Source organism: Cheilinus undulatus, linkage group 5, assembly GCF_018320785.1.
Source record: "Cheilinus undulatus linkage group 5, ASM1832078v1, whole genome shotgun sequence".
Taxonomy (NCBI): domain Eukaryota; kingdom Metazoa; phylum Chordata; class Actinopteri; order Labriformes; family Labridae; genus Cheilinus; species Cheilinus undulatus.
This window is the reverse complement of record NC_054869.1, coordinates 52413503-52424383: the sequence shown is the minus strand read 5'-3', so window position 1 is coordinate 52424383 and position 10881 is coordinate 52413503. Positions and strand designations below refer to the sequence as shown.

Genomic DNA, 10881 nt, shown 5'->3' with positions numbered 1-10881 from the left:
TGCAAATGGATCTACAGTTTTACTTGGTGGAGAAGGCTCTGCTCTAAAGATGCTCCCTGGGTTAGTCAGCATGCTTTGACTTTCAGGGAGGGCATAGCTAGAAACCCCATATGGATAGACACATTTATAACAATGCATGTTAAATACAATGAAATTCATTCAAAATCAATTAATGGATAGTAGCATGAATCTGAATACAAGAGTGCAACAGCTCCATGCTTTAAAAGAGGAGGCTGGGGTGGAGGAGGTTCAGCTTTGGCAGCAGCAGCAGCAGTAGCAGCGTGGTGCATCAGCATTTATGCAAGCAGGGATTAGTGAGAGGTACGTTATATTCAAATACACCACTGTGCTGGGAGAAAGAGCTGTGATTGGCTGTTGGAGCTGGGAGCTGATGAGTGGGACCAGCTGGCCATCAGCTGATCACAGATGGATGTATGGCCTCCCTGTCCTGCATGAACTAACACTGAGGATTATTTGGTGTCTGGACATCAATATGGATGTCCTGAGATCTAGAGATTTTTTTTTCCCATCACAGTCTCAGCCTTTGTTTTGGGGCCATGTGTGATCATATTTGGATAAGAGGATGGAACCTTAAAGCAAACCAATGCCAAATTACCCCTAATTCTCCATGTATTTAATGATACCCCATTGCTTCTGAGTGCTTAGACAACATTTCTAAGTTTGGTCAGTTCCTGAGTGCACAACCTGCAGATTGATCAATATTGTCAGTTTAAATATTCACCATTAAACAAATAGAAAAACTCTGTGGTCAACCTAATTTTGTTTGTTTTGCAGTACATGTACGTGTCTTTCCTGTCCAGAGACAACACCTACCAGGTCCTGATGTCTGTCTGACTTCATCTGGAGGTAAGACTAGCCTCCAACATGTGCTTCAATTGTTTTGAGAGGAAAGAAGCCATAGCCACTGGCTTCCAGACCACAATCAGCTAGCCTCTCACTACCATGCCACAACAGCAACAGTATTCAAGCTTCCAGTACTAATCCTAAAGTCTTGTAGGCCTCACACCCAGCAAGGCAATCACACTATAGCTCTTACCGAACCTGGGTAAAAACAATCACTTACCATGCCTTACAAAGACTGTTTACTACTAGAAAAAGCAAAAAAGAACATCGCTAACCTCAAGGAAGATATCCGCCACCTCTCTGAAGAGCTGGAGAATAAAGATACACTCCTGACTAGCTTTATAGGCACAAGGAATAGCCACCTTTAGCTCAGCCCTCCAGGATGCCGTTGTCTGGGACCCCTCTACTTGTCCTCAGCCCTCATCCATTCAACCCCATGCCACCAGCCTTGGGTAGAGGTAGTCGCCCACAGCAAAAGCAGATCCCAAGTGGCAGCCTCACCGCCTGGCCTGAGTCTCTCTAACCGCTATGCGGCTCTATCCAACCTGCCCCAGGAGTAATGCCAGATAACAAGTCAGGTAAGTCATATCATGAGCAGGATCCCTCGCCACCAGCTGTTCCCACTCACACCGCCTTTCCTCCAACGCCAGCGGCCAGGAGTCCTCAGGAGGTGGGGCTTTCCACTGCAGGGAGACAGGATAGTATGCTACCTGTCCAAGTAGCAACTTCCTCCTCCTCCCGCCGTAAGCTGGGAGGAGCTGGGCTATCAAACTCTGAAAGTGGTACCCCCTTGTCACAAGGAGCTTCCTCTACACCTGAACATCATCCGTGCAATCTGGACCAGCTGCCCTGCGAACAAAAAACAACAGTACACCCCTTCCACGGCATCAGTGCTCAGAGAGGAACCCCCAGGCAGCAGCCGCTGCCAGTGGTCGTCCTCGTGCAGCCTCCCCATCTCATCCCCTCAGACCACTGAAGATTCTCATCATTGGTAATTCCATCATCAGACATGTGAAGGTCAGAAATACAGTTACTCTGTTTTCCTGGAGCCACAGTGCTGGATATTGCTTGTAGAGTGCCTGATATTATAAAATCCCATCCAGCTGTGGAATCTGTTGTGATAAATTTGGCACAAATGATATCCCTAAGTATGGAGCTATTATTGTTGCAAAGGTATTTGCAAATGCGTACAAAGATCTGCGCACAAATCCACAAATGCGTGTACAGATCTGCAAATCCATGTATAGATTTGCAAATGTGTGCAAAGTTCTGCAAATTTGTATAAAGATTAACAAATGCGTACACTAATCTGCAAATATGTAGAACAATTTGTAATTGTGTACTTAGTTCATTTTGGTTCAGAATCTGCCTCTACCAAATCTGATAAATTTGCCTAAAGAGTCTGAAAGTTGCCCATTTTTAGCTCGCCCTCCTGGCCTCATTTCTTGCACAATCAACACCAAAATTACATCACTGCTAGCTCCAAGCCAGCAGATGCTCACGCCGAAATCCGTTTGATGATACCATTTACGGTTTTCTACACGGAGAGGAGAAAGAAACTGTGTTTACAAGCAAAAATCACCCAAAACTACTCTCTGCTGTCTCAGGTGTAACTGATCTGTGATCAGTGATGCGTAACCGTGCAGCCGTTAATTACCATGGCAACAGCAGCTCTGGTGCTTTGATGATGTCATCGTTGATTGACACACATACAGCTCTCAATGAGCTCTGATCACGCACACATGGAGCTGTTCCAATAAAGCAGCCCATTTAAACAATGCTTTAACAGGATGGTGGGTGGCTTCTCAACCGCATACACCGCGTTCCACATTATTATGCAAATGGTATTTTTCTCTGATTTTCCTAAATATTAATGCAAATGACAGTCAGACTATTTTTCAAGTCATCAGCCATTATAGCATAATTCAAATGTTTTTGAACAAACTTCATAATGACAAAAATTATAAAAAAAAAAAAAAAAAAACCTGAAAATGCACTGTTCCACATTATTAAGCACAACAGCTTTTTAAAACATTTTATAGGTTGTAAAGAACTGAAAATGGTCATTTGTAGAAACTGCAGCATCAGGGGGTCATATTTACTGAAATCAAAGCTATTTCAATCAAAAACATCTTAACAGGCCAAGTTCCATGTTAACATAGGAGCCCTTCTCTGATATCACCTTCACTATTCTTGCATCCATTGAACTTGTGAGTTTTTGGAGAGTTTCTGCTAGAATTTTTTTTGCAGGATGTCAGAATATCCTCCCAGAGCTGCTGTTTTGATGTGAACTGCCTCCCACCCTCATAGATCTTTAGCTTGAGGATGCTCCAAAGGTTCTCAGTAGGGTTGAGGTCAGGGGAGGATGGGGGCCACACCATGAGTTTCTCTCCTTTTATGCCCATAGCAGCCAATGACACAGAGGGATTCTCTGCAGTATGAGATGGAGCATTGTCATGCTTGAAGAAAATTTTGCTACAGAAGGCACGGTTCTTCTTTTGTACTATGGAAGAAAGTGGTCAGTCAGAAACTCTAGATACTTTGCCGAGGTCATTTTCACACCTTCAGGGACCCTAAAGTGGCCTATCAGCTCCCTCCTCATGATTCCGGCCCAAACATGACTCCGCCCCCTCCTTGTTGATGTCCCGGCCTCATTGGGACATGGTGGCCATTCACCAACCATCCACTACTCCTCCATCTGGACCATCCAGGGTTGCACGGCACTCATCAGTCAACAAGACTGTTTGAAAATGAGTCTTCATGTATTTCTGGGCCCACTGCAACCATTTCTGCTTGTGAGCATTGGTTAGGGGGGGCTGAATAGTAGGTTTATACACGACCGCAAGCCTCTGGAGGATCTTACACCTTGAGGTTGGTGGGACTCCAGAGGCACCACCAGCTTCAAATACCTGTTTGCTGCTTTGTAATGACATTTTAGCATCTGCTCTTTTAATCTGATGTATTTGTCCGTCAGAAACCTTCCTCATTATGTCTTTATCTGCACAAACCCGTCTGTGCTATGTCACATTCATACCCGCCAAAATTTAAATAAAGATTAAAGCACTACCTTAAAGTTAGAGATGGGACTGGAAAAGATTTTCTGCTTGATGTTAACATGGAAAACAAAATTATAAGTGAAGTCTAAGTTGCATGTAAACTTTAGTAGCAAAATAAAATATTTCCCTTAACTTGTCTTGAATTATGTAAAGTTAAAAAAAAAGTTTCAATTCATCAGAGAAACATTAAAGACACATCTTAGAGAACACTGATCAACCAGAGAAATTATAACAGTCACAGAAGCATGCTACTCTTTCTTCTGTTAGTAAAGCCTGTGAACTGCTTCCAAGTGTGATTGCTACATCTGTTTCAGCCTAAACTTGATTTTACTTCAGCTTTAGTGTTGTTATGTGTCTGTCTCTAAAATTTTACAGGTGATTTCTGTGATCTGGATGGAGCAGTGAGACAGAGGAGGCAGGAGATAGAAGAGAGCAGCAGCTCTGACTCCCAGAAACCGGACTATGACAAAATAGCAGGTAACACCAACCCAATAACCAGCTGAACTTTTTTCTGGCTAAGTAAGAATTTAATCTACCCATACAAAGATTTATCAACACTTACGTGGGTCCAGTTTATCACCCAATTCAAAAAATAACCATTGGTACAAACATTTACTCGATCAACATCCTAAACAACCAGACAACCACCTTAATAGCTAAACAACCTGTAGACCTGATAACTAACCAATAAACCAACCTACAGACATAATAAACAACCAACCAACCCTATTAACTAACCATGCAACCAGAAATCCAACCAAATAACCAACCAAAAATCTAACCAACCAACCTTTTAACAAATCTTCCAAATGACCAACCAACTAACCAAACAAACAACCTACCAAGCAGCCAGCTAACCAACCAAATAATTAAATGACCAACCTACAAACCAGATAATTTTCCTACCAACCAACCAACAGACTGATTGACAGCACACTTGGGTTATGGAGCACTGATCCCAAACACACCAAGTCCACCTCTGAATGGACTAAATGCTATATGGAGGTTCTGGAGTGGTGTAGTCAAAGTCTGGATTTAAACCTGATTGAGATGCTGTGGCATGACCTTAAACAGGTGGCTATGCACCAAGGTCACTACTCAGGACCTGGTCAAAAAAAAAAAAAAAAAAGAAATTAGAAAGGGGGCCAATACTTTTTTCACAGCGCTGTACCCGATTCATCTCATATTATGTTCTCCGTCTTTCTCAGATCACCATTCCAGTGATGTCCATCACTCACATCAAGAAGACCAAAACTGCTATCCTGGTGCCAAACGCTCTGGTGATCGCCACAGCAAATGACAGGGTGAGAAAGAACTAAACTGCATAAATATTTGGTTCATTAAGGAACACTCTCCTCAGACTATATTGAACCATTTTATTGCAAATGGATCTACAGTTTTACTTGGTGGAGAAGGCTCTGCTCTAAAGATGCTCCCTGGGTTAGTCAGCATGCTTTGACTTTCAGGGAGGGCATAGCTAGAAACCCCATATGGATAGACACATTTATAACAATGCATGTTAAATACAATGAAATTCATTCAAAATCAATTAATGGATAGTAGCATGAATCTGAATACAAGAGTGCAACAGCTCCATGCTTTAAAAGAGGAGGCTGGGGTGGAGGAGGTTCAGCTTTGGCAGCAGCAGCAGCAGTAGCAGCGTGGTGCATCAGCATTTATGCAAGCAGGGATTAGTGAGAGGTAAGTTATATTCAAATACACCACTGTGCTGGGAGAAAGAGCTGTGATTGGCTGTTGGAGCTGGGAGCTGATGAGTGGGACCAGCTGGCCATCAGCTGATCACAGATGGATGTATGGCCTCCCTGTCCTGCATGAACTAACACTAAGAATTATTTGGTGTCTGGACATCAATATGGATGTCCTGAGATCTAGAGATTTTTTTTCCCATCACAGTCTCAGCCTTTGTTTTGGGGCCATGTGTGATCATATTTGGATAAGAGGATGGAACCTTAAAGCAAACTAAGTTATCATCTAGTACTAGTGCTTGCTTACAATAATAGGGATGTTAATTATGGATGACAAAAATCAGATTTTAATTTAACATAATGTACAAGCAGTGAAAATAAATGCAAGAATAGCAACCTGGAAGTAAAATTCTGCATCTTACCCTGAATTAATGTCTGTTTTACTCTGTAACTTTTTGGATTGAAAACCTTTATTATTTCTGAGTCATGTGCATCTATTTATGGACATTTCAAATCTTGAGAGATGTTTTGTCCTTAACAAGCCTAAGAAGACATGCCAAATTACCCCTAATTCTCCATGTATTCAATGATACCCCATTGCTTCTGAGTGCTTAGACAACATTTCTAAGTTTAGTCAGTTCCTGAGTGCACAACCTGCAGATTGATCAATATTGTCAGTTTAAATATTCACCATTAAACAAATAGAAAAACTCTGTGGTCAACCTAATTTTGTTTGTTTTGCAGTACATGTACGTGTCTTTCCTGTCCAGAGACAACACCTACAAGGTCCTGATGTCTGTCTGTCCTCATCTGGAGGTAAGACTAGCCTCCAACATGTGCTTCAAACATTTTAAGGTCACTGTCGACAGGCAGAAAAGCATCACTGTTTGTCATATTAATGTTAATTTATTTTAGCTTTTACTTCATCAGATATAAGCATAAAGACCCCTGGAGACTGATGGTGAATTTGAAATAGACAGAGCACATGTCATACGTCTGATTTTATGTTCTGCATTCTAACAGTAGAAGAGCCCTTGTAGCAGCCCAATACCATCCTCTGCTGAGAGCAGCTTCAGAGGTCAAAGGTCATCTCTGTCACCCCGCTTTCCTATGCTATGTCACATTCATACCAACCAAAACTTGAAGAAGATTAAAGACATAATAAACAACCAACCAACCCTATCAACTAACCACACAACCAGAAATCCAACCAAAGAACCAACCAACCAACCAATAAACTAACAGACTAACCTGCTATTCAACCAATCACCCTAATAATTTGCCAACCAACCAAACAACCTTACTACCAACCGCCAACCAACAAACCAACCAACCAACCTACATAACCAACCAACCAACAGACTGATTGACCAACCTACTAAACAACCAACCGTTTAATTAATCAACACGCCAACCAACCAATAGACTAACCAACCTTTTAACAAATCTTCCAAATGACCAACCAACTAACCAAACAAACAACCTACCAAGCAGCCAGCTAACCAACCAAATAATTAAATGACCAACCTACAAACCAGATAATTTTCCTACCAACCAACCAACAGACTGATTGACAGCACACTTGGGTTATGGAGCACTGATCCCAAACACACCAAGTCCACCTCTGAATGGACTAAATGCTATATGGAGGTTCTGGAGTGGTGTAGTCAAAGTCTGGATTTAAACCTGATTGAGATGCTGTGGCATGACCTTAAACAGGTGGCTATGCACCAAGGTCACTACTCAGGACCTGGTCAAAAAAAAAAAAAAAAAAGAAATTAGAAAGGGGGCCAATACTTTTTTCACAGCGCTGTACCCGATTCATCTCATATTATGTTCTCCGTCTTTCTCAGATCACCATTCCAGTGATGTCCATCACTCACATCAAGAAGACCAAAACTGCTATCCTGGTGCCAAACGCTCTGGTGATCGCCACAGCAAATGACAGGGTGAGAAAAACTGAACTGCATAAATATTTGGTTCATTAAGGAACACTCTCCTCAGACTATATTGAACCATTTTATTGCAAATGGATCTACAGTTTTACTTGGTGGAGAAGGCTCTGCTCTAAAGATGCTCCCTGGGTTAGTCAGCATGCTTTGACTTTCAGGGAGGGCATAGCTAGAAACCCCATATGGATAGACACATTTATAACAATGCATGTTAAATACAATGAAATTCATTCAAAATCAATTAATGGATAGTAGCATGAATCTGAATACAAGAGTGCAACAGCTCCATGCTTTAAAAGAGGAGGCTGGGGTGGAGGAGGTTCAGCTTTGGCAGCAGCAGCAGCAGTAGCAGCGTGGTGCATCAGCATTTATGCAAGCAGGGATTAGTGAGAGGTAAGTTATATTCAAATACACCACTGTGCTGGGAGAAAGAGCTGTGATTGGCTGTTGGAGCTGGGAGCTGATGAGTGGGACCAGCTGGCCATCAGCTGATCACAGATGGATGTATGGCCTCCCTGTCCTGCATGAACTAACACTAAGAATTATTTGGTGTCTGGACATCAATATGGATGTCCTGAGATCTAGAGATTTTTTTTCCCATCACAGTCTCAGCCTTTGTTTTGGGGCCATGTGTGATCATATTTGGATAAGAGGATGGAACCTTAAAGCAAACTAAGTTATCATCTAGTACTAGTGCTTGCTTACAATAATAGGGATGTTAATTATGGATGACAAAAATCAGATTTTAATTTAACATAATGTACAAGCAGTGAAAATAAATGCAAGAATAGCAACCTGGAAGTAAAATTCTGCATCTTATCCTGAATTAATGTCTGTTTTACTCTGTAACTTTTTGGATTGAAAACCTTTATTATTTCCTGAGACATGTGCATCTATTTAAGGACATTTCAAATCTTGAGAGATGTTTTGTCCTTAACAAGCCTCAGAAGACATGCCAAATTACCCCTAATTCTCCATGTATTCAATGATACCCCATTGCTTCTGAGTGCTTAGACAACATTTCTAAGTTTAGTCAGTTCCTGAGTGCACAACCTGCAGATTGATCAATATTGTCAGTTTAAATATTCACCATTAAACAAATAGAAAAACTCTGTGGTCAACCTAATTTTGTTTGTTTTGCAGTACATGTACATGTCTTTCCTGTCCAGAGACAACACCTACAAGGTCCTGATGTCTGTCTGTCCTCATCTGGAGGTAAGACTAGCCTCCAACATGTGCTTCAAACATTTTAAGGTCACTGTCGCCAGGCAGAAAAGCATCACTGTTTGTCATATTAATGTTAATTTAGTTTAGCTTTTATTTCATCAGATATAAGCATAAAGACCCCTGGAGACTGATGGTGAATTTGAAATAGAGAGCACATGTCATACATCTGTCTGACTTTATGTTCTGCATTCTAACAGTGGAAGAGCCCTTGTAGCAGCCCAATACCATCCTCTGCTGAGAGCAGCTTCAGAGGTCAAAGGTCACCTCTGTCACCCCGCTTTCCTACACTGTAAAAACTGAGACTGAGGTTAATTGATATTTACTAAACAAATTTGAATAAATTGTACATAATAAAAACAAATATGTGCATTTTGGACAAATAATACACCAGAAAAACTGAATATCTGAATATATTTAGTAAAATTCAACATAGTTTGTGTGTGTGTGTTTTTCTAAGTCAATCCAATGTAATATATTTGTGTAGAATTTAATTATTTTCAGTTGGAACATCACAAATGCAAAAAAAATGATTAGCCTATTCTTTACTCATTTTTATCACTTCTACCAGTGAACTCCCCCCACTCCCAACCGTTTGTTCCTGCTGTGTCATCAACTGCCACACAGTTTAGGAGCTGGCATTTGTAAGGTTAGACTTGATTTTTGCAATTTATTAAGAAATTATTCTTTAAGAACTTCCATAACTCCAGCTAGTTAATGACCACTGTTTTTGGCTCCAGCAAGTTATTTAAAGTGCAAAGTTTAATGCGCAGTAAGTCACAGTTAGACTGCTTTTGTTCGGTGTCATATTACCTTGACTTTGACTTAAGTTGAGCAAGATAATGGCTGCAAAAATCGTTTCTTAGTGACAGTTTTAGACGTTTCAAGAATAATACTATGCTGCATGTAATGTCTATTGAATAATTCAAGTCAAACAGGCCTTTGACACTATGTCTGGCCTTAGCCAGCATTTTAACCCTCTTAGTAAAGATCTGTTAGCATTTCCCACCATCTGCAATTTATTGAGTAAAACAAAGAGAGCTCTCTGTGGCGGGTCATTTGAGTTTTATTAAACCAATTGCATTGCTTTTTAAAAAAAAAAAACATATTTCAAAATAAATACAATGCTTAACAAATTTATTAGACCACCTGTCATAAAAAAGAGAAAACATAAATATTTTTTTACTTTTACTTTAATGCAGACTCTTTCATTTTCAGTGAGCTCTCCACATTTTACCATTTTGAACAGGAATGAGGAATTTCCATCTGAATTCACCTTTTCATACCCAAATTTGAGCCGGCTCACTGGGCTTCTCTGAGAAGTCAGAAATGAATCAAGCATAACATTCAACCACTAAAACTCATTTTTCTGTTCAGAAATACAAGTAAATAACTATCATTTGACATATTAATCAAGAAATATTAATGTGCTTTACTTTTTTTCAGTTTTTTGTAAATCAGTAAATTTGAAAATTCATGGATAACAATAATAATTATATTTTAGCATTAAAAATATCATTTGGGTTAAAGAGCTTCTACATATTGGTGTATTAACCATTGCAGAAATATAAAAAATGGTTTTGGTAATTACCAATGCTGTTAATTTAGGGCAGCTGTGGCGTAAACCTTACTTTTGTTAGGGTTAGGGTGGTCTAATATTTTTTTTAAGCACTTTATATATATGTGTGTGCATATTTCTAAAAAATTTTGATTAGAAATAACATGTATGACAGCCAATCCAAATATGAAAAAAAGAAAAAAAAATCTTTAATTTATGATAAAAAACTCAAAATATGGGGGGAAAATTTGAATGTTTTGAGAATATGAAGTTGTAAATTTATAAGAAGACAAACGCAGAATTTTAAGTTTTTATAAAGTCCGAAATTTTTGAGAAAAACTCATGACATTAGAAACCCAAATATTCAAAGTCTTTGAAATTGTAAGTTTAGAATAGTGAAATGTCAACCATTTATAAGAAATAAAACTGTAAACAGTTGTTGGATATTTGTCTTTTTGTCTTTTAATCTGAAAAATTCTAAGTTTTGGTTCACATACATTTACAACTATTAATATAAAAAA

At 39.7% G+C, this 10881-nt stretch overlaps 1 protein-coding gene across 3 annotated transcripts; it reads left to right on the top strand.

The window, feature by feature from the left end:
* The first annotated feature begins 808 nt into the window (after positions 1–808).
* LOC121510326 (GRAM domain-containing protein 2B-like) lies at positions 809–9972 on the top strand. 3 transcript variants are annotated; one of them, XM_041788322.1, is made up of 7 exons: positions 809–867; positions 4296–4397; positions 5129–5224; positions 6371–6442; positions 7480–7575; positions 8722–8793; positions 9003–9972. In XM_041788322.1, the coding sequence occupies exons 3-7, from the start codon at positions 5144–5146 to the stop codon at positions 9096–9098; spliced, it is 417 nt and encodes a 138-aa protein (XP_041644256.1). In that variant the 5' UTR covers positions 809–867; positions 4296–4397; positions 5129–5143; the 3' UTR covers positions 9099–9972. The 3 variants fall into 3 exon arrangements, with proteins under 3 accessions (XP_041644256.1, XP_041644257.1, XP_041644255.1); XM_041788323.1 differs by lacking the exon at positions 809–867 and adding an exon at positions 1680–1855; XM_041788321.1 differs by lacking the exon at positions 809–867 and adding an exon at positions 1680–1881.
* The last annotated feature ends 909 nt before the right edge of the window (positions 9973–10881 follow it).